The 25,058-nt window shown below is 37.0% G+C and overlaps 1 protein-coding gene across 1 annotated transcript; it reads left to right on the forward strand.

Moving 5' to 3' along the window:
• The first annotated feature begins 1,901 nt into the window (after window positions 1-1,901).
• Window positions 1,902-14,313, forward strand: LOC125229000. The gene is made up of 4 exons (XM_048133760.1): window positions 1,902-2,031; window positions 11,669-11,875; window positions 13,168-13,310; window positions 13,780-14,313. The coding sequence occupies exons 1-4, from the start codon at window positions 1,945-1,947 to the stop codon at window positions 13,886-13,888; spliced, it is 546 nt and encodes a 181-aa protein (XP_047989717.1). The 5' UTR covers window positions 1,902-1,944; the 3' UTR covers window positions 13,889-14,313.
• Window positions 14,314-25,058: the final 10,745 nt, after the last annotated feature.

The following is a 25,058-nucleotide window of genomic DNA, read 5'->3' on the forward strand; positions in this document are numbered from 1 at the left end:
CTATTTATAATTATTTAATAACGTTTTCCCTCACAAATTTAACTGATAATAAGAAACATAAATTATGAAAATAATGAGCTATTGCAATAATGTAACAGTTTCGCTTGTTTTTCCCTCGGAGGAAACAATTATGCCAAGTTATGAATTTTCTTTTTTAATCGCACGTAATGTACAGTTATTAACATTAACGTGTAAACGATTGTGTATTTTACATCGTAATTGTACTTCCAATACATTCGTGAATTATTACGGCGACCGATAAAAGTGGATTGTGTAAGAAGCAAAGTTATATATTACCGTCTATATATTACCTACCGAAGCAAATTTATCTATAATTGCGAGGGATTCTAAAATGCAATCATGAGCATAGTGAGTGTTTCAAGTATCAACGATCAAATATGTAGAGAAAAATTGATATATAAAGTATAAGAATGTAAACAAAAACTTACGTAGACATACCTAATATTGTCCATAATATTGTTCATAATATTGTTCGTTGACCACGAACGCTGTAAAGTGTTCAAAACGTCGGGATGAATTTTAAATTCATTATACGCGATTTAATCCGTTTCCATAGTTTTATTTCTTACGTAGACAGTTTAAAAATATAGACAAAAACTATCGTGGAAAGATATTTATAAGATGTTAAGAGACAAGCAGAGGATTTCCGTGCTCATGATCAAAAGACCAAAGGAAATAACAAGGTAAAATAAACTAATAATTCTAACATCATAGTTAATCCTATCATTTGTATTTTATATCGAAGAATGAGAGTTAATCATCTATGTTTAGACAGGGATCAAAAAAATACATATGTACTTAAGAAAGAGAAGACATCCACTAACCAGATGGCAGGATGACATTGTGGCTGCTACTGCAGGCAAAGAATGGCAAAACATACCAAGAGAGAAAGTCAGATCTAAACAGCTGGAGGCTTTTACCCAAAAGGGGTTTACAGAAGAAAATAAAAAATACAATATGTAAAACAACAAGATATAAATGTTATATGTACAATAATAAAGATTTAATAAATAAATATGTATTTGATATATACCTACATCAACTAGCCGTTACTGGAGGCCTATATTCTGATTTAAATAAGTGATAACTCATTATGAAATAGATCCGGATTTATTACTGATAGTTAAACATGGTCTACCAAACAAAATCTCAGACACATTTTTTCAAGCAAAAATTGCTCCGTCCATAAAATAGGTCTCCAAGTAAGAGACCGAAATTTAAAATTGAAACTAAGTATCCTTACTTAAGTTCGCGAATCTCCGGCACCGCTCGCCCGCCGTCGGGATGTTGGCCAACTCGCCGGTCCTTGCGCAAGAGTGGATAATGAAGCCCTCCTCATCGGGTGACCTCACGAGGTTGATGGCATTACGATCAAATTATAGGATACCGTAAATGGGTTACACGCACTTTTGATGTAACACGGTAGCTTAGGAAATGGTAAGGGAATGATTAGTATGTTTGTTTTGCGTAGGAAAACATAATAAAAATTAATTATTCAATTATCAGATTTTCCTGGGTTGCTTTCTTAGTAAAAGTTGGCCAGTATTACCTATTCACCATATAAATTATTGCTGGTCATCAGCCATTTCTACTTTTATATCATTTATCACTGGGTTCTATTTTTTGAGAATATATATTATTCAAAAAGAATGTTGTTATAAAAATATTGTTAACTTATTAGTTACTAACAAATTAAAATAAATCGCGTTATAAATGGATCACAAAAGGCCAAGACATGCATCAATCAATTATTTTTGTCATTTCTAAAAAATGCCGCTCCAGGGCATATTTCGCATTTAGTATATTTTAACATTACCCCCCAATCGCTCCTACCACAAATTCGCCGGTCGCTACATGCACCCGCGTCAACCAGTCTCTCTGCGGCCGCTGTGCAAACAAGTGTAGGACATACTCGTAGGCAAAATGTGCGGGGAAATGGGCAAGGCAGTTCTGCGGGCGCTGACCGGCGCGTTGCTCTGTGGGCTGGTCTCGGACGCTGCATATCTGCAGGTACCTACATAATATATACATGTATTTATGTACGAACATATTTTTTACACATCTGCAATAATTTATATAGGTTGTGCCCTAAAATCAAAGTTACAAAAAAAAGTAGAAAATATAATAGTTATTTGTTATACAAGGGGGCAAAGTTGTATTTTAACGCCGAGTGTGGAATTGAAAAACGAGCAAGTGAAAGGATTCTATAGTTGAACCACGAGCGAAGCGAGTGGTTCGAGAATAGGATCCTGAACTTGCGAGTTTTTTAATACACGAGAAGTAAAATACATTTGCACCCGAGTGTAACACAAAACTTTTCCCCTCACTATAGCGAGGAAACTATAACGCAAAAAATGCGTTTATCACTGCTTCCAGTAGTTCCACAGGTGGTAAATCATCTTTATTACTAGATTCACCTTCTTTTATCAATTTTAATAAAGCAGTTAATTTGACTTTATTCAAGGTCAAATTACTTTACCCACTAGTGGATAAAATGCGTTTTTACCCGCTGGTATTAAAGGGCAAAACATATGTTTCCGAGCTAGTGAGGGGAAAAACATATTTAAAGATACCTATCTTACCGTGGCTACGGAAGACCACGACCAGTGCAACCTGGTCAAAACGTCGCGTAAAAGAAAATAATGTTAATAATTGCGCTCGACCCCTAAGTGACTATAAATAATATAAATATACTTGTGTACCTACAAAATGCGAGAAAATATTTGCTATCTGACGTTGATAATTTCTATGGGAGAGTAGTAGATTTTTTTCGTGATTTGTGAATGAAAGTCCCATGATAAAAAAAATCTTAGTGAGATCTATATTATTATAGTCATTCCGTAAATCATTGCAGGTAATACAAATATACCCTGTTGATATGGCATTAATGAGTTATTCTGGGCAAAACTCAATTATAAGAAACTAAAGTTTCAGACTATGCATGTAAAGTATAATGTAAATGTAAATACGTGTAAATATATTTAGGTTCACAAACTCAAGTGCCACCTAAAGTTGTGTACATTATTTCTGTTAAGAATGATCTACTTACCAAACGCTTCCAACTCGTAGGCAATAATGTCGGTACGGAAGCAACCCTAACCCCAATGAGTTGAACGAAAACAAATATTGGAATTGGACAGATCGAACGGTATCGCTAACACGTTTACGTGTTAGTCTCAGACTGCAGCGCTCTGATCGAAGATTATTTTATTTTAAAATACATAGTATAAAAGTAATCGAAAACAAAATAAAATAAAAGCAAAAGTTCATTCGAATTATATCATAACCTAACCTAACCACAAAATTAAAATTTTGAAAAAACCCCCGACCGCGACCTAGTGGACCGATTTTCATGAAACATGGCTAAGAACACTCCCGACTAACTTAGCTTTCAGACAAAAAAAACTAAATCAAAATCGGTTCATCCGTTCGAGAGCTACGATGCCACAGACAGACACACACACAGACATACAGACAGACAAACAAACAGACAGACAGACAGACAGACAGACATACACACAGACAGACACGTCAAACTTATAACACCCCTTCGTTTTTGCGTCGAGGGTTAAAAATAGGTGACACCTATTTAACTCATTAAATTGAAGATGTATGAAAACAATTTATCTATGTTTTTCATCTTTCTCAAATTACTTAGTAGGTACAGTCAACCAATTGGAACCCTACCGACACGCTCTTGGCCGGTTTTTTTTCTATAAGAATTTTATGTTTTATCATTGAGGTGCAAAAGATGCTTGAACAACTTGATAAGAAACTTTAATTTCATTTATTTTTTGTTGCATTACTAAGAAGATGAGTGCGTAAGTAGGTAACTTCTGAGAACATTCGGGATGAAAGGAAATTGAAGCAGGAGTTGCAGTCAGTTGTTTTAAACTGTGTAAGATCAGATATCGCACAGGGAGGGCTAAGGTAAAGAAAAGTGTAATTCCACACATGAGCTCTCCTCAGAACTAAGTATTTCAATATTCTTGGCGGGCAGCTTGTAACAGGCGAATGTGTATTGCCCATTTTTATACGTCCGCTATAACAACTTATAGACTTGGCAAGAAGGGACCTTAACAAACCATGGAAAAATCTGTGGCGAAAATGTGCCCCCCGTTAGACTAATTTATTATCATGATTGGACCAGACTAGCCCACCTGTTTTGGATGAATTCTGTATTATTTTTACACGAATGCCCCAAAAAAAGAGTTTATTGTTAAATCTATTATATTTAAATATCCACGTACTCCTCGCTTAAAAAATCTTGTCCCGGAGTCCCGTTATAAACTGTTTGAAAAACAGTGATATAAATTATAATTATAAACGACTATACAAGTATGAAATGGTAATTTAAATTAAAACTCACTATTGAACAAAAGGACGAGGCCCCTAATATTTTAAAAACTTTCACAAAAGCGATTCATAATTCGCAAACAGTAAACTTTTGGTAATTGCCGTTTAAATCAAAATTATGGCAATTAAGGTCGGGATACACCGAGTATTTAAAGTTTCAATCGAAAATAAATTGGTTACTTTGCATAAAATGGAAATTAAAATAAGACATTTAAAAATAGGATATCGTAAAATTATCGTTTCATTTAAAATAACTACTTTTGGTCTTCACTAGGGTTGGTAGATTACATTACAGCCCTACTGTAGGTAATTAGTTACTATCGAAATAATCCTTTGATTTCCTGTTTCAATATAATTGTTTCGCCTCGATTGATCTTTAAAGGTGTAATTGCTATTTTGACAAGTCATCAGCAACTATTGTAATTGGCGATTGCGAAAAGGTACAAAGGTACTGCGAAATGCGTTTTCTTCGTATTTTCATGCTAATTCAGTTAGTCTCAGTATAGATGCTAACTTTGACTGAACCAGCACGACCAATACGAAAGATTCCGATAAAATACGACGGAAAACTATTGTGAACTAGAACTACAATTGTTTTAACTATAAAACTCCCGTGAGACTCACCCGCGAGTAACCCGCTTAAAATATTTTTAAATACAATTGTTTTACTTTTGTTATAATTATAATATACTAATACGCTTCACCTTGTTTTTATAAAGATGATTTCTATCTTTAGGCAGTGCCTCTATACCTGTATTATTATGTCAATTTATTATGTAGGTAATTTATTTAATACCATACATTGTTCCTTGCGTCTGTCTACATAATATGTATGGGACAAAACAATCCTGTATTAAAACAACGCACTACAGTCTAGCTACCTAATTAATTACCAGGCAATTGTTTGATTTCAATAGGTTGATACGATACGATATCTCTAATACGTTCCATATTCGAACAATGCTTCTACGATGGGTGTAGGTACCTAAGATAATGATACGATACCAATATTTTGGTGTCAAAAGTGAGGTTTTTTCTCAATCAAAGCTTAATTTTTAATACTGATATATCCGATCCATCTAGATCTAATATTTCACGTATATTAAAGTTCGAATCACGATGTCGTATGTTTGCACGAGTGTGTGTAGTGTAACCTGATAAGTAAACCGACATAACCCATCATTAACTTGTCCCCTATGCGCAGGCGACCTTTAAATATCTAGTAGCAATAACTCCCTCCTCATAAGGGAGCTCTAACTTTTGCAATTTTCTCTCCTCCCAGAGCCCTCAAAGGCAAATTACTGTTGGTTGAATTTACTCTGAATTTCGTACCAGAAGGCCTGTTTTTTAGTTCCATTTCTTTGATCAAGCTGTTCAAAGTGGAAATTGTTTCAAACTTGGAGTCGCTACAGAATTGGTATTCAAGGGTAATTTTACAAATTCTCACCTCGATCGAGGATTTTTTTCAAGCTTTCATTGAATTATGAGCGAGTGTCTGTTTGATCTCGGAAGTCGTTTTTATTAACCGGGAGTGAAGTGTTTTTAGAAGTATACGGGTCTCGAGAACGGATATTTATAGGTACCTACATACTTACATATTATATATTTTAGCCTGATATAGTATTTTTAACACGTTCACTGCGTTACGGGGGTTTTTGAACCCCGTACGCTGTCATCACTCAGTGCGGGAGAGAAAAATCGTGTTCACTCCGCTGGTGCGGAAGCTGTATTTTGGTCATTTTTACAACTACAAAAATGACAAATATACATTTGGATTTGTGTTCAAAAGTATTATTTATTGATATATTAATTATATACGGGGTCTCAGGAACCCCGTACCGACCAGGGGACAAAAATTACCTTCTAGTGCGATACGGGTCTCCGTGAACCCCGTAAAAGAATTTGCTGGCCCGTACGGGGTTGCGGGCACAGTATCGCTAGTGCAGTGCTTACTGAAATACTTGTTATCGGCAAATTAAAAATGAAGCGCTCGAACCACACGTTAGAACTACTATATTCCAAAAACAAAGGTTATCCCACACAGTAAACGTCAAAATCATCACAAATTGACATCTAATTGCAGGCAGGTAATTAAATATATGTTTTTAATACGTAAAAAACGGTGGTGGTTTATCTTATTTTATTTATCTTTGTAACTTAATTATATTAACTACTTTCACAAAAATACAAGAGTGCGAAGTATCATATTTTTGATGTGTAATGTTTTTATTAATACAGCACATACATCGATTTTTTTATTTCCCATCACTACTAATTTATCGACCTTAATACATTACATGCGTTACGGGATGTACTAAGCCCCGTATTTTTTCAATTTTAGTGCGATACGGGGATAAAATAACCCCGTATTTTCTTTTCTATATAATTTTGTGAGTTTTTATCGTATCCACGTGCGGGGATAATGAGACGTAGGAAATTTCATACTCTTACAGTTAGTCGAAAAAAATTTTGGAAAATCTAATATTTCAGGAACTTACAGCACTTTTAACAGACTTAGGTGTACGGGGCACTTTTATACCCGTAACGCACTACGATGTAAACTATTACGGGGCGGATTGGGCCTCGTAACGCACTACATTTTGGGTTAAGGTTTTGGCTTGCCGCAGCGAACGTGTTTAAATTCTGTGTAGGTAGTTCTGTAGAACAAAAAACAATTATAAGTTTTCTTTCATTTAAACGATGCCAAATTTACGCATCGATTATTTTTCGTTCCGTCATTATTTTAATTATTATTATTTGACATATAATTTTTTTTTCAATGTAAGTATTGACCAAATACCACATTTTCTGTCTATCTAGTTGTAACATAATATACATATTCGGCCGACTACATAATAGCAGTGTCCAATTAAGGTGAACATCAAAATATTCACCGAATATTCCTGGCATCTGCAATACCTAAACTGCCCTAAGATAAAAAAAACTTGTTAACATCATTTTCAAGCCCTCTTACCGGATTCAAAGTTGCGGATAAAGAAACAACAAATACGGCAGGAATCATTATTTTAATTATTTAAGACTCTGAAGTTTGAGGTAATAACTAAGAAAATTACAAGTTTGTTAGCGCGTAATAAAATACTTACCTTCCCACCAAGTTTTTCTGTGTTCTTACTCAGAGCAAGTTTAATATTAAACGTTGCTGGATATTAATTTACGTTTTTTTTTATACCTGACGTTGTAAATGAAAGTAAGTTGCCATCTGTACTCTTTGAACTAGGCGTCTACCTTTTATGTACTATCAGCTGCAAAAGTGCATGGAGAAAGCTTTTGCAGCTGAGCTGATAGTACATGGCAGAATATAAATAGGTAGCTGTGATATTTAATTAAAATACTTACTTGTCCTATAAATTAATGAAATAAGCATTCACTTTGGTGACATTATTGAATAGAAACGCGTAAATAGTTATTTGTTTTACAAGGGGGCAAAGTTGTTGTTTAACCGCACGTGCCAATATTGAAACCCGAGCAAGCGAAAGATTCCAATATTGAACCGCGAGCGTAGCGAGTGGTTAAAAAAGTGGAATCTTGAGCGTTGTGAAAGTTTCAAGGCACGTAGGTTAAACAAACTTTGCCACCGAGTGAAACACAAAATTTTTACCACACCAACACGAACAAAATACGGACTATAAAACATCAAACTAAATCAAATCAAGCAATCTATTCAATGTTCATGATTCAAAATAATTATTTGTAGGTAAATTCTACCAGCCAGCTTAAGGCATCAAGTTAAAATTTGTATGAAATTACTTTGCACTCTTGTGGATAAAATGCAATTTTGCTATCCGTTTTCGAATAGCAAAATTGATTTTCACCAGTTGGTGTGGTGAAAATGTATTTATCATTGATATGTTGATGAGTTACAAACCTACAGTTATAGTTCTAGTTACTTATTTTTTACTACTAATAGAATACTTACTTATTTTTTTAAAATTTCACTTAAATACCCCAAAATCTACTTTTTAAAACTGTCTGTGAGCTACATAGAAGTATATTGATCGAAAAGTACTCGAAAACGGGCCGGAGTCGCTTGCGCAACTCCGGGCGGCCGTGAGGCTCGCTCGCAGGGCTTTTCGAAAGGTCTGTTTTGCAATTGTCTGGATATAGGACTCGTTATTTAGAGGGATTAATTTCGTAATCACAATTGTTTACATAATAAATGAACCACATATTTTACATGATTTTTTAATGGAGAGGCAATATTTTCAGAAGGGTACACGAAAACATTACCGGTTATAAACTTTAACGCAAAAAAATCTTTAAGAACTGTGCTCATCTCTTTGCGAGACTATTTAAAATTATGTATCTGTATGAATAAAGTTGTTATTATGACTAGTATTGTTCAAGATAAATAATGTTTTAGGAATATTCTTAGCTAACCCCATAGTATAGCAAGCTAAAGAAAGCTTAAGGTATGTGCTTGAAAGCTAAGGAATGGGACCGCTGGGACTATAGGTAGGTGTTCCATGATAAAATAGAATAGAATAAACTTTATTCGTAAACACACACAAAAGAGAAAAATATTACAAATAGGAAAACATAAAAACGAGAAGGTGTCATGAAATGGTTTAACCTCAGCATATTGCTGGCGACTTCCAGCGCTGATCTTCCGGTAAACCATTCGGTGAAAACGCCTAAAAAAATAAATGCGCTACCTGGAATTCAAAGTTTTCATAGGCAGGCTAACCGCCCGATTGGATTGATACACTGACATTTTAATGTATTTATTAAAAGGCCAATTAGTTACGTAAATGTTGTACTACATTAATTGATATCACTTCAATCCAATCACAATATTAAAACGAATGAATCAATAAAACAATTGAACTTCTCTGAACAATTGCGAAGTTGCATAAAGCTGTTATATAGGTAGGTAGTCCCCATTACGTCTTTAGAACTAGTTCTGTTCGTATGAACTAGAAAGTTAATTGTGGTACGTAACCATTATATGTATAAGTAAGTCAATGTCGTCTTGTGATTTATATCTTGTCAGGTTAAATGTTGTTATTTCGTAACTTTTGATTTTAACTGATATGATATGTCACGTGTATTTAGTTTGACAGATGATTATTTCTAAAGTAAAAAGTGTGCAATGCCACAGTTTCGTTTTCTTTCAACCCCTTATTTGCCAAGAGTGGCACTGTAACTTTAGCAGTTTCATGTGCTCTGCCTACCCCTATATGGGAAACAGGCGTGATTGTATGTATGTATGTAAAAAGTGTTAAAACGAAAGTCATTAAATACCTATATAAATCTAAAATTGATTTTAATTATAATTTAAAGTTTAATTTTAGATTTATTTAGTTTAATTTTAATTTTAGAACTAAATAAATCTAAAATGAAACTAAAATAAATCTAAAAACGGCCCCTGTGGCGTAGTACCGAAGACGCTGGCAGCATTTCCTTGCTGGATTGTCAACCTAATACGCTGAGCGAGGAAGCTGCCAGCTCTTCTATCGCCGGTGGCGTCATCGTCACGGCCGATTATTAATCGGCGTGAAATCAGCGTGACCTTGGTGGTTAATAAATTGCTCAAACTTAGTATTTGATTACATTTTTGGACTTTTTATGCAATTTCCAATACAATATATAATTTACTTTTATTAAAATATTCTGTATTAAGCACTAAGAAAGATGCAAAAACCGGATATGGGGGAAGATCTACGATCGTGACGACATTGATCTGGCATACGACTTGACACAATTGTTTACAGCAATACGAGAATACCACATCTGGAGAGCTAAGAACTTTCCCTGTTGGATCTTCTGCTATCTTTTCATCTAGATCACCATGTAATCCATTCAAGATTTCATGGCTCCTCGAAATATTGTCCGTTCCAAAATACCCACGTGCCCACCGCGTCGGCAAATTGCTTATAGCCGCTGTGTGTAAGACTGTAAATCAGCAGATTGAATAGGAGGCGATTGTTTTTTGCACCTTACGCCCCCAGGTAACCCAGGTTTGCTTCAATTTGCATGATCCTAATTTCGTTGCTGATCTGGTTCTGCAGGAAATGAAGCTTTTCATTCCATTCTCTGTGGTTCCAATCACTGGCAAGTAACCATTCAGTTGCTACTTTAGCCCACCGATCAGGAGCAAACATGTCCTGCACGTATCGTATAGCACATGGAAAATTATTCAGTGGTTCCAAGACGCAAAAAACAGAACCGCATTTTCTAATAAACTGTCTGCGACCAACTCAAAATGCCGAGATCTATATGCCGGACGTTCGTTTCCAGCATAGTTCAGCGTGTAAAGCTCTTTTTTTCCTCGACACAGATAACGACGGTATCATTGGAATCTTGCTGAAGTCGTATGCTTTTGAGAGGTCACCGATGTAAATTCAGCTTTCTTACCCTTATGGCGTAGACCCAACCTCATAAAAATCAGCTTTGGCGTGACCCGATTTACAAACAAGTCCATCATCATCATCATCATATCAGCCTTTTTTCACCCACTGCTGAGCATAGGCCTCTTTTCTAGTACGCTACTTGTCCCGATCCTGAGCTACTCTTATCCAGTTATGACTTTATGACCCGCAATTTTCCGGATGTCGTCCACCCAGCGAGCCAAACCTGCCATCGCTTTGCCAAACTCAATTTTAGTTTGGTTTTATGACGAAACCCACGTCTTGCACCTTGGCCTGCTCGGAAGGTTGGCATTCATCAATTCAAGTCCGTTTTATACTACTCCTTCTGTACTGTACCAAAAAGACTACGAATTGAAAATAAAGTAACCAACAAAACGATTTCTAGTTTATTAGTCTCTAGTTTAGTAGTCTATTTCTAGTGTATTAGGCCAAATAAGCAAAAGGCATTTCCAAATGAGTTTCATACAGCTATAGCCGACGATCGCGTTTGGCACAAAGTTCTTCTTTTTATTTCATCACTAAGCTCATCATAAAGAAAGAGATGGTTGTAGATTCATGACCACTTAGAGAAGGAATCCTTTGATGGACGCCAACATTGATCAAAAAGGAACATACAGATTATTATAGACACTGTCATTTTGCTGATAAGTATATATAAAGCAGCTCTACAAATAAAACGAAATCAAAATTAATAAACTGATAAAACTCCCCTTTCTTCCCCAAAGATGGCGATGCAGAAGTATTCTAAAACGCTCTTGTAGTAGCTTTTCACTTTAGTTGTAATGATTTAATTTATATTATTTATTGTAATGTTGACATGTAAAAGTGCCACTGTGACCTGCTTGCTGATGAATGTTTTGAGTTTTGAATTTCTTGACTTTCAATATATCACTTTTTTTCAGAGTTACGAGCAGTACCCCATCCGTTACGAGCAAGCTGTGTACCGCAAGCCCCTCCGCGAGCACGAGAAGCCGCAAGACTTGCGCAACGTGCCGGGGATCCCCGGCGTCGACTACCCCATCTACCACGAAGTTCCTGAGACCGGGTTCTCGTGTGCACATGTGCCCGTACACCCTGGGATGTATGCGAATGTGGAGACTGGATGTCAGGTAAATGACGCGTTTCAAATAATTAATTACGTACCTAATGATCAAAGTGCGGATGGCATATGAGTATTATATTTTCGACGTAGAAACACGTGCAGTTATTAAATCTACGAGTATGTCCGAAATGAATAAGGGAAACAATATGTAGTTGATTTTATTGTTTACAAAGTGATCCGGATACTGGCACCTTATTTCCTAATGGTGTCCCTGTTGAATTTCAAATAATATATAAGTAAGATATTTCTGTTTTAGGTACTTCTTATTCTTTTGCAGCGAGATACGATATTTCAAAGTTATTACCTATATTTATTCAAGTCTTTAGAAGGTTTCTATATCTTCGATTTTGTTATGAGGCTGCGCCTGTATTTGATTGGTCAGTATTGATTTATTAACACCAATTGGAAAAACAAAAAAAAAACTGAACGCACGTGTATTATAATTTATTATATACATTCATATACTCACGCATGTATTCCCATAAGTGGTAGGCTCGAGTTTCATGAAACTGCTCAAGTTTCTGTTCCATTCTTAGCAATTAAGGGGAAATTAAAAGAAATGTTATCCCTTCCTTAAAACCGCTAAATTAAATTGGAGCATCACCTAAAATTCCAAGCCTGTTTATACAAACAAAGCATCGAATTGCAATGGGCCTATGCAACTGGCCCCGGGCCTGAGATTAATTATCCATTCGGACACAGCGCAGACACAAAAGGTCCAGCAAGTGCCTAGCCTGCGGGTACAGTTAACCGTTTAAAACAACATTCGAGGGTTGGACCCAGACTTGTTGCCCCTTAATAACTTGCAATTGTAATTTTGTTTGTTTACTTAAGGCCCAGCTAGTTCGGGTTGTTGCGAGATGGAAGTACGTACCCGGGAGCGCGCATATCATGTTTTTAAATTTTGTTTTCGTTGTTGCAATAAGTATTTATGTATTTGCGTAGTTGTATCGTTGCTTATCAGGTTATCATGCATGAATATTTATAGGCCAACACAAAGATTTTTCTAAGATTTTAATCAAATGGCATTTCATTTCGTTTTATGTCTGCACTAAAATAGATAATTTAAAAATGAAAATTGACTTCAAATCGGATAATAACATATTTATTTCAGTACAAGTATCAAATTACCAACTGACAATACAAAATGGGAGTTAAACAATTAAGTTGAAAATTGCGCAATGACAGAACCCTACTAAGTTGCTACCTAAAAATAAGATAGATCTATTGTTAGACAACATTAATAAAACAATAACTATGGAAACAAAAAGTAAAATAAGGCTGTTTCCCAATTTTCAGGCATACCACGTGTGCCACGACGGGCGAGAAGGACACCAAGGAGCATCATTCCTCTGCACTAACGGTACCCTGTTTGACCAGGAGAAGTTCGCCTGCGACTGGTGGTACAACGTGGACTGCGGACAAGCTATAGCACACTACAAGTAAGTCGATAAATGCCTTTACGAGCATTATATAACCATACTAATTTATTTAGACCAATTTGGGATATTTCTGTGTGTGTTGACAAAAAATATCAATCAGACCATAAGGAATTCTATCAAACACTCAGATTTCTAACACGATGGTGGCTTTATCATAGAATGAATTAAGGATATCTTGTTATACACATTGACAGATATCTACTTCCTAAAGACGGACAGCAAGAATAGGGCCAGTATTTTGGTGAACATACTATTTAATGTCAGCCAATCGTGTAATATAATCCATCTACCTAGTTACGAATCACGCATTTGATGCGAACTTACTTTATCAACCAATCGCGGTATGCCATTCTACCGGTAAACAAGATTTGGGTACGTTCAATATTATTGGAGTGGCCCTCTGTAGTTTATACTTCTTTGGTTTTACATTAAAATGTAGTCTAATGCCAGCATTTGTAATTCTTTTCAGATTGAATGCAGATCCTCGCAAAAATCCTTACGTGCCAAAGCCGAAACACGAAGAACAATTAGAACACGAAGGACCCCATGGGATTCACTACAAAAGGATTTACCATTAAATTCACACTAATTATCATTCACAACTTTCTTGCTAGCAGCTACCTTCACACTGATTTCCAAAAAATAAACAAATAACCAAACATTTAAACACATCTTCTTCGTCTTAAATTATGTTTATATTTTCTAAATGACGGGAGTGTTTAACATTGTTTGTATCAAAAATGTTTCATCATAAGATTAGTAGTTAAGTAGTTAGTTAAGATAATCATTTAACTATTCGGTTATTTATTTGCTTTGCCTTGCCTTTGAAATTGTTATCAATTTATCACTAATATGTATGTATGAATAGCAAACATAAAACATCTATGTATATTCGGTATATAAATATGTTTGTAATCAGCTCTGTGTTTATTTATCGTCGGTTTATAAAAACTTATTTTTTTCGTATATTTTATAGATAAAAATAAAATGGATTTCCGGTTGAGTGTGTGTGTATATTTTTTATCCTACATATTTAGTCTGATGTGATAGCATCTCGCTCACCATGTAAACTACAATTTCCACGTCTATAGTAATTATTATTATGTGATCTTTATAGAAATTATTATTTTCCTTTCTGGTATACTGCTTACTCATTTTTTGCATAGCCAAAACGTAATCATTTTTCCAAGTTTTCCAAAACTGTCTGTATCTACAAAAACAGACTATTCACCTCTGCCTAATTTATCAGTTGTATTTTTTCCAGATGTAGAATAAACGCGGGCTGGACCTATTATCTTCACAACCGCAGGCGTTAATTTGAAAGAAATCCTTGTCTTTAATTTTTTCTCAAGGATAGCTCTCTAATTACTTTTTTACTTTTTGTTAGACAAATTAAAATCTTAATTGACATCGTGGAATATTAAACAAACTTCGTTAATGGTCGTGACGACCGTGACAGTGGTGACCTGGTGGTAAGTTTGTTGATTAAATTGTCAGGAATGTAACTGCACTGCGTTTAAACAAATTATGATATTTGCAATCTAATATTCGTTATTAGTTTTCAAAGCAGATCCCAAACTCATATGAGTCGTGGCAAATGCCGGATTACGTAAAGAGGATGATGTTGATGATGCATATTATTTATTATATTCGTATAGTTTGTAAGTGGCCAATATTTTGCGATTAGTTATTTAAAGAGGTTTATTTGACGACCGATCTGGCTTAGCGGGTAGTGACCCTGCCTGCTAAGCCGCGGTCCGGGGTTCGAATCCCGGTAAGGGCATTTATTTGTGTGATGAGCACAGATATTTGCTCCTGAGTCATGGATGTTGTCTATGTATATAAAGTATTTGTATATATATCGTTGTCTGAGTACCCACAACACAAGCCTTCTTGAGCTTACCGTGGGGCTCAGTCAATCTGTGTAAGAATGTCCTATAGTACTTATTTTTATATTTATTTTATTTTTTGTTTTATATTATTTACCTTATTTTGTTCCAAGTTACTTAATAAATAAATAATCGTCCAAACAACCATTGTGTCACTTGTGTTTGGGTACAAATTGAAACGCAGGTCAGCGCCTACACAAATTCACATAGCAAAAGCAACGAGCTACGCTTGATTGCGAACGAAACAATTCCCAGGCGTGAACTGCACACGTGTCGCCGGTCACACATGTTGGCAAATAAAAAAAAAAACTTGTTAGGAAAAAGCCCGTCTAATTCGTGTTTCACGCTTTGTATAAAAGAAAAATACAGTTGCCAATAAAAATAGTATTTTTTATTTTCATAATATAACTTATGTAAAGAAGTACCTCAAAGTAATAAGGGTTCTTTATAATTACAAAATAAAATAAAATAAATAAATAAAGTTTTATTTCAGGCAACACGTACAGTTGTACACCCATATCAATAAAATGTATAATGTTCAGCCAAAAGGAATACTTAATATTATAATTTTTAAGAAAAAAAAAACCGCCTTCCTTTGGGGTTCGGTGATCAATACTTTCAAATGTTGGATTACGTTATCAATTCGTCTGTATATTTTTTAATGTTTGTTATTCGATATCTCCGTCATTTCTGAACCAATTTTGAAATCTGGATGATTCTGAAGTACTTACAGATGAGAATGATTATCAGAACGGAACTCTAACCAGGGGCGGCTCACTCTTCATCAGCAGTTCCACTGCACCAAATGTCACTGTTCTGGACGTAAGTGCATGCTGTTCTTATAAAAATACCAAAGTCACTATAAGTGTGCCGTTCAGATTTGAGGAGTTCCGTTCTGACCATCATCAGCAGTTCCACTGCACCAAATGTCACTGTTCTGGATGTAAGTGCATGCTGTTCTTATAAAAATACCAAAGTCACTATAAGTGTGCCGTTCAGATTTGAGGAGTTCCATTCTGACCATCATCAGGAGTTCCACTGCACCAAATGTCACTGTTCCGTACGTAAATGCATGCTGTTCCTTTAAAAACAGAAAAATCACCATATGTATGCCTTTCAGATTTGAGGAGTTCCCTCGATTTCTCCAGGATTCCATCATCAGAACTGGGTTCTGAGAAAAATGGGACCAATCTGTATGCATATACATTTAATAAAAAAAAAAAAATTTCAAAATCGGTCCAGTAATGACGGAGATGTCGAGGAACAAACATTAAAAAATAAAAAAAAACAGACGAATTGAAAACCCCTTCCTTTGAGATTTGGAAGGCAGTTAAAAATAAACTAACCTGTAGGGCTGTTAGCGTATATAAGTGTTTTGTCAATAAAATCAAACAATATTCGTATTTAACTATGCGTATGACCAGTAAACGATGTTTAAATAACGCGCATAGTTTATGCTCTTTAATTCTTATATATCTGTATTGAGGAGATATAAACAACGCTGGAGATTTAAATATTTTAAGCTGGTTACTCACGTTTTAATTAAGTCGAAATAATGCTCGACATGTTTCGATCCATTTCCGAGGATCTTTTCCAAAGAGTAACGTAGTACCTAATGTAGTTAAAACGCTAGTTAAATACATTTTGATATCCGCAACAAACTAACACATTACTCCTTTAATAGGTTTTAAACTCACGAACAAAGGTACGGTCTGTTGCAAGCATTTTAATTTTTTCAGGTATTTTATTATATATTTTAGCGCCCATCACACTAAGGGACTTACCAGTTTTCTGAAGCCTGTGTGTGGGTACAGCTAGCCCTGGTTTCCTCCTTGCGGAGTTGACCTTTGCGATTTGAAACTCATGCAGGTTTCTTCTCACATATTTTCCTACCTCAAAAATATACAGAGAGGGCACAGTTATAATATATTAAGATCAATAAAGAGTTGTTTAGCGGGCTCGTCCGGTGGAACGCCGCATATTAGCCGAACAATCTTTTTTTGGAGAATGAATGGGCGGTCTCTGTCCGCTGCTAGGCCCCACAGGTCTATTCCACTACTTAAGTGAGTATGGAAATAAGCATAGTATGCCGTGATTAGATTTTTTAAAGATAGTGTACGCCTTAAGCGCGATAGGGCGTAGTATGCGGTGTTTAATTTAGAACATAATACGTCAATGTGCTCGCCCCACAGCAAGCCCCTATCAAAAGTGAAGCCCACATAACGAGAATGACATACAGTCTCGACCTGAATACTGTTAACGTCAATATTGAGACTAAAAGCTTTTCCAGTAAGTGAAAAATGGATGAGGTTTGTTTTGGCAACATTCAGTTGCATTCCGTTACACTCAAACCAGTACAGCAATTGAAAAATGACATCTTTCGTGTTGGTCTGCAGTTCGTCGTGACTGTTGCCATGAACGACTGCACAGATATCATCCGCGTACATTATAAATTTAGCAAATGAGCTGGGAAAAGGTAGATCGTTCACGAGCAGAGCAAACACGGTATTCCCGACGTTCGATCCCTGGGGCACGGATCTGTCTCCGATGGATCCAAACTCAGAACGGTCGCCATTTACGTCTGTTAATTGACTACGGTCAGCTAAAAACGACTTTATTACATCTGAGGCTGTACCACGTATACCGTAATGTCCTAGTTTAGATATTATAAGTCCATGGTCAACCAGATCAAATGCGCGGGATAGATCAAAAAATATAGCGACCATGTGCTGCTTTGCCTCCAAGTCGTCGAGGACAGTTCGTAGTAGTTTGCGCGCTGCACCCACGGTAGACCGGCCCGCCCGATAGGCGTACTGCTCGTCACCGAGTGCCCCGTTCTTATTGAGAAACCCTATAAGTCTATCACAAAGCCCTGATTCAAAAATCTTGGAGACTGCGGGTACAAGGGATATTGGTCTATAATAAGTACCATTGCGAACACGAACATACGCGAAGTATAAATGTATTTTAGAGGATTTTTACAATGCTTGTTACCTCTATTCCGAGGTGAAAACCTTAATTTTAATGCACTATGAACCCGTATTGTGCCACGTCCAGTGCAGAACTTAAAATAACGTAGTGGTTATGGTATTAGCTGAGTGCGAAGTGCATGGAGGCGGTAAGTAAAGCTATCGCAACTCATCATGAGTTGGTCAAAACTGGAGTTTATAGTTGTTTTATGAGATGTAATGAAGGGACGTTCTCTGATAATTGCGGTCGCTATGGGCGTGACAGGCACCTAGCCAATAGGTATCTAGCTCAACATTGTTTCAATATGTCAACATTGCCCTAACGAAAAATCGATATTATAAAACAATGCAAATTAAAACAACAGTCGACGACCCGAACAAAACAACACCTGTGTCAATTTTCTCTATTTTACCCTTTCAGGTAAATGTTTTTAACAGAACACGCGATTGCAATTCTTATTAAAACGGCATTTGGGTCTGCATTACTTTGTTTGTTGTAGATCGTTGATTTGATGGCAGTCAGCGTAACATTGTTTGACTCGGCACACGTTTTCTGTAATAGTCAATGAAACAATGCACTGGCCATTCAGGGCTAGATGCTCCTATTCCACACAGAGTGTAGGCGAGTCAGACTAGTGTCACCAGTTCACCTTGGTCTCCAGACTCGTATCGAGTAGACTTCGTACTAGTTCTCCTGCAACAGGACTTGCGGTCGCTAGGTAACTGTTACTGATAACGTCAGCAAATAAAAGTTTCGTGTTTCGAGCATTTGGTTAGCACAATGAACAGCGACGTTGGCGACCCATTTCGGATGAAATAATTCACAGCAAAATGCAACTTCATTTTTATTTTAAAACATAGAAACCATAAACTTCTTGAAAAAAAAGTGAGATATGAGATAGACCACTCCCAAATATTTCAGACATAAGTCGCGGACGACGGACCGCTGGACGTCTAAGGCCAAAGCTTGAGCGCGCTACTCCCTGAGCATGACAGATCTCCATTTCTTAAATAAAAAAAGATAGTTAAATATAAGAGTTCTTTAGATTCACTAGATATACAATGGTACCAGGTACCAGCAGCGGCTGGTCCGTACAAGCCGGTTCCCACCGACTTGCCTAAAATTGATTACTAGTAAAGTACCTATTAATTTTAAGGTAGGTTTCGTTTTGCTCAGTGTTGCCTAGCAGAAATGTTCACCAGCCGCCACTGCCAGGTACATACCAGAAGTTCTTAAATTTTAAGGCATCATAACACTTAGGGGCTTACGCACGATAGCTATGGCGTCTCACATGCACCTAGTCACTTCTCAACACACGCTGCTTATATTAAATCATGTTAACTTTCCAATTTTAGCGGTGTCACTCGCATTCGCTCCAAGGAAATTCGTTTCCAACATATAAGAAAACTCTAGACTGGCGTTTAGAATGCAAAATCCTATCGTTCGGAAATAGGCGTCCCGCTGTGTCCGGTGTCTCTCACTTTACGTAAACACTTATCTAACCAAGTAGGTGTTACCTAAAAATAAAGTGAAATGAGTCTTGTGTCATTGGGTTACAGTTGTGGGGAACTACTCGGGAAATTTTGGCAAACCCACACGTGACAAGACAGGACCCTTTTTCGATTGGAAACATCTGTCGCGTCGATTCTGTAGGGACACGAGGATTTATGTCGAGTGGAAACTAAATAAGTAATTATCAGGAGGAGAGGCTAAAAACTAAATCTTAGGTAATAGTGCATGCTTACGATCTGGGTGTCTATTTTTATTACAATGGAACATGGAACTGGTCAAATGGAAAACCTCAAAAATTGCAACCAACAGCCTGACCCCTGTTATACAACACATATTGATAACAGAGCCTGACGACATTTCGAACTCTTTAAAGCAATCATGGCCAAGAGGCCACTGAGAAAATAAGTTTTATTGCAAAATTTTCATTTTTGGCACAAGCTTTTATTGCCGACTGTACCTTTCTTTCAACAGTCATCTACTGCTCTCCGAGGCGTTTCTAAAAACCCCTTACCCGATAGGGATACCTACAACGTTTCATAACAGAGTCAGAGTTCCCATATGATCATCATCAGATCAGCTGAATGATAACATAATATTGCATTGTCACGTGATTTACATATGTGTGAATAATTTCAGCTCAATCGGAAACCGGGAAGTGGGTCCAATTTAGCTTCTACGTTTTGACCCAAACTAACATACAAACAAGGCAAGTTAAAAAAAAGCTTGTAAAAAATAGAATGTGTTTAAACTATCCACACACAAAAACATATCAACATTCATGGTCCACACATTCAGTTCATCATGTCTGATATCCACAGGTCACATTAGAACAATCCCTAAAATAAATAGTATAGGCACGCGATAAAACTACACCGGCTCTATCCCTAATTCCCTACACCTCTGCCTGTAAAAATTTCCATCCTCCTAATTTGTAAGTAACTATGCAACCCGCAGGCAACTCGAAGGAGTCGGAGGGACACAATGGAGGGACAAATTGCTTTTTAAATAAACATGTAATAAAACGAGTAATTCAATTTCGTAATCAGTCACAGCGTGTAGGAAAAAGAGTTTCAAAATATAATTAATCGCATTTCCAAGCTTTTACATATTTAACTTGTTGGTACCCTACGTGTAGTTCGAATAGTCGAGTAAAGTGAGGCATATAGAACCCACCTAAAATTAGACTGTTTTTTTTTTAGAAATTATGTGCATAATGTATATTATGAAGAACACCTACCTACTCAATATAGATTTCTCATTTAATTAAAGTTTCCTTACACGCGCACGGCTCTTAAAAACGTGTCATACCTAAATGCTCGCAAAAATGCTCTTTCGAATTCTCGCCTTAACGGAAAAACATTGCATAATAAGGGAGTCTTTCATTAAAATAAGGGCTTTTTGTCAGTTCGGAGCTAATTCCGCGAATCTGACACAGGCTTCATATTTAATTTACACCGGCATTATGATTCCAGGGCCGGATTTGAGCCGGCCGTTTCGCCCGTTTTACAACACCCAGCAGAGTCGTTTGGGCCGGACTCTGTAATACAGTGTTCCATTTATATCTACTTAATTTGTGGTTATGGGGCATTAAGGATTGATTATTATGTAATGCGCAATTGAATTTGAAATTCGATTTTCTCATGTGAATTTATCACCACGTTCGTTTTATGTTTAGTGTGTTTTATTTACGGGGGTGTTCGTTTTTTGTCGTTTAACAGCAGCTCAGCGGTTATAACAACATGCAGCTGGAGAAATAGTCTTCGAAAAAAAAAATTAAACCAAGAGTAAATAGGTATCTCATAGGTAAGCGTGCTCCACCGTAGACCGCATCATCACTTACCATTAGGTGTAATCGTGGTCAAACGTCTAACTATGCATACAAAAAAAAACAGCCAGTTCAGTTCTTTATTGGTAAGTTTCGCCGGATATTAAGTAGAAAGAAATGGTCATGATTAACTAATTTGTGGTATTTAACTTGAGATATTAGCCTAACAAAAGTAGTCTAGATTTCAAAACTAAATACCTATAGTACCGTTTACAATATTAAAAAAATAGGTTTACATTAATTACAATTACGGGCTCCATTCAAGGTGAAGTCCTCCCGCGCCAATGTGGATAAGAAGGGATCAACATTGGTGGAAAAGAAAAACAAGACACGTAGGGCGCCTCGAAAAACTCTGTGTGGCACTGCAGAGCCGGTTAATTCTGGTCTACAGGTCGCAACACGGAGTAAGGCGCTGCTGTACGTGTCTCGGCTGCATTACTACGCCGTGGCCGACGAGGTGGTGGACTCGCTGAGGGTGCAATAGCTACAGTCGCGTCACTACGTGCACTTCAGTTCGTTCGTGGTGCGCGTGCCGCGGCTGCTGCAGGACACCATCGTGAGCGCAGACTTCTGGCCGAAAGGTGTGGTTTTTCGGCGGTTCCGGGACAACCTGCCAAACTCTACTGTACACCGGGGCAAACGACGCAACGGAGCCACGCTGTTCCGTCATCGCATCGCCCAAATCAATTGTTCAGTTGTAATACTTTTATTGTTTGTAATGTTTTTTTTAATGTTCTTATTTACTGTCTTTTAAATTTAATTCCATGACGCATTGGATTTATCTGTAATGTCATTGATATATAGTTTTCAAACAAATAAATACAATCCTGGATAAAATAGCCCTGCATTCTTACTAATCCTAAAAACTTATTTAAATACCTCAGTCCAGGAATATGTAGTCCAGAATTTTTTGTATCTTCATTCCCTGGAAATTTAGCAAGGCAGCAGGGAAATTCAAAATGTTACCGACAGTCCCGTCAAATATGCGGGCCGGCCCAACTGGAATTAAAATACCAAGTGCTTTCGCAATTTTGCGCGAAACTTCAAAATTATCCCAGCAGTATTAATTTAGTACAAAAACTGTGACCTTTTTCAACGGAGCACGCTCAAGCGTTTCAATTAAACAAATTAAATGTTCGACGCATCGGCTTTCAGAAATTAATTTGGGCGCTTCGATAGGCGACAGGTATTTTTTTAATCACCTCACACCAGTGCTGGTTTCTGAAAATGGTTTGATCAGTTCTTTATACGCGGCGGAGCGATAAATTGAAATGTGTTAATCCTCTACAATCGGTATAATAGGTAAACACGAAATTGAATACATCAATTTAAAGACGAAGATACGCCTGTAAATAAATAAAAAAATGTTTAAAGGTTAAAAAAAACACTAGCCTCGCGTCTTTCTCGTCGCTGTCACTAAACGTAAGCGTGAGCGAGCTGCTTGGGATCGCGGATATCATGTTTTTTGTGCATTTTAATTCTTTTTCTACTCCCGAACTGTTATTCGTCATTTACAGGGTCGTGCATAGATCTTTAAAGCCCTACATAAAGGTCTATTCCCCAAAGCCAGCGTCCGCCGGCTTTCCGCGCATGCGCGCAGTATCGAAAAAACTGAAAACGCATTGTTTGGCTCTGTAACCATGGCAACACCTTATAACGACACTGCGCGAGTGCGCGGAAAGGCTGGGCAGCCGAGCTGACAGTGCAAACCTTTGCGTCAAAATACAGGAAGCAGTGTGAATTTCACGAAAGTTATTCAAGAAAACTATTAAAAACTAAGTGCATGGTCGTAGAAAAAGTATTGTATGCAACGGTGTTTAACTGAGTCAAAAAATACTCGTGGCGTCTCAATAACAATTTTCGGCTTCGCCTCAAATTGTTACCCACGCCACTCGTCTTTTTTGACCTCCTTTAAACGCCTGTTGCATAAAATACTATAACTTAATAAATAAGTAATGGCTGAGTTCTCTCATGCCGTACGCCATTGACTCATGTTCTATCCGAATTTCTTTGAATTGCCAGAGCACAATACTACCAACGTGGCGGTGAACGCTGGTCTTAAAACGCACCGCAGGTGTATCATAAATCGTAAACATAAGGGCACCGGTCCATACACGTTCACCAAGTGGTTTATAAGCCCAATAGATCCTCGCTTATCGTGTGTGCTCGGGCCTTATTTATAGCTCTCCACTGACTAAGTCATTCTGCAAGACGTTATGGAGTTGTTTGGTTCATCCCCTATTTTTATGGGTATTTGGGAGATAAAGAAGGTGTCGGGGCGAATTTGTGATAAAAATAGTGGATTGTTTTTCGTTGGTGGGAAATATTCAATTAGGTCGAGCTCGAGCGTAATCCGCCGTTAAAAGATACCCTTTAAGTACTTCTTTCGTAAGGGATGGGCTATACTTATGAAACATATTTCAGATTCATTGCTCAGATTCTTAGATGGACTAACTTTAGGGATTATGATTAGGTGTATTGTAGCTATTAGTACATATTCCTTACTACTAAATAAATTAGCGATCTACATAAATACAAAAATATAATCATAATTATATATAACTTACAAGTCAGGGGTCACAGCGGCAGTGTTTTTGTTTGAAAGGCAAGTTTCCATTATATTTTTGTAGTCGTAATTTTTAATGCGCTTTGGTTAGAGCGTTATACGATGGTATGAATGTAGGATTATTTACAAATTGATTTAAATATTTTTGCTTGCATGCAATCTAGGTTTTTCACATATGAATGAATGACGTTGATACGTCATTCATCTGACGGGTCAAGTGGGCAGCTGGCCAGCCAGCTAGTGATGCGCACAAATAGTGAGTCAATTCAATATGCTGCCGTCAGAATAGATTCGTCATAGTTCTCTATATGGTTCTATTGCATAATATGAATGTCTTAAACAGTTTTTTCAGATGTTTTGATTATGACATTGATGCATCAAAGCTGTTTGTTGACAGGGTGGCCTAGTTCGAATCTCGTTCGGCAAGTTGCTTCCCTGACACACAGTAAGAATGTACAAAGGGGCTAGATGCCGAACATTTTTCGCGGTAGACCTTCCGCAATATCTTAGCGGCGTCGTCTCCTCAGAGTTTTGCGTAGGTAAAATGCCATATTAAAAATTCCCGACCTCAATAATTGGCTGGTATTTAAGTATTTCGCACTTGAACATCGACACGAACCGGTGAACAATATTATGGAGTTGTTAGCCAGAGGCAAAACGGAAAAGACTCGATCTGATGCAAAATTGCTACGATGGCAGTTGGTACCTTAGTACGTTTTCACATTATCCAATCTGAAATCGGATGTAGGACCGATATGCCCTACATTACAGGCGCCATCTTGGATTTTTTCCATTGAAATCCTTCCAACATCCGATATCGGATAAAATAATCTGAAAAAGGACTTACCTACTCATGCCACTCAACAAGATACGTAGTCTGAACACGGTACTCGACTGAAAAGCTCTCTATTGCAGCATGATTGCATAAATTGCCATTACGGGTTTTAGTCCCATAAAAGTGACTGTATTTATTTTGTAACACTTAA

This window comes from Leguminivora glycinivorella, chromosome 8 (assembly GCF_023078275.1).
Source record: "Leguminivora glycinivorella isolate SPB_JAAS2020 chromosome 8, LegGlyc_1.1, whole genome shotgun sequence".
Lineage (NCBI taxonomy): Eukaryota > Metazoa > Arthropoda > Insecta > Lepidoptera > Tortricidae > Leguminivora > Leguminivora glycinivorella.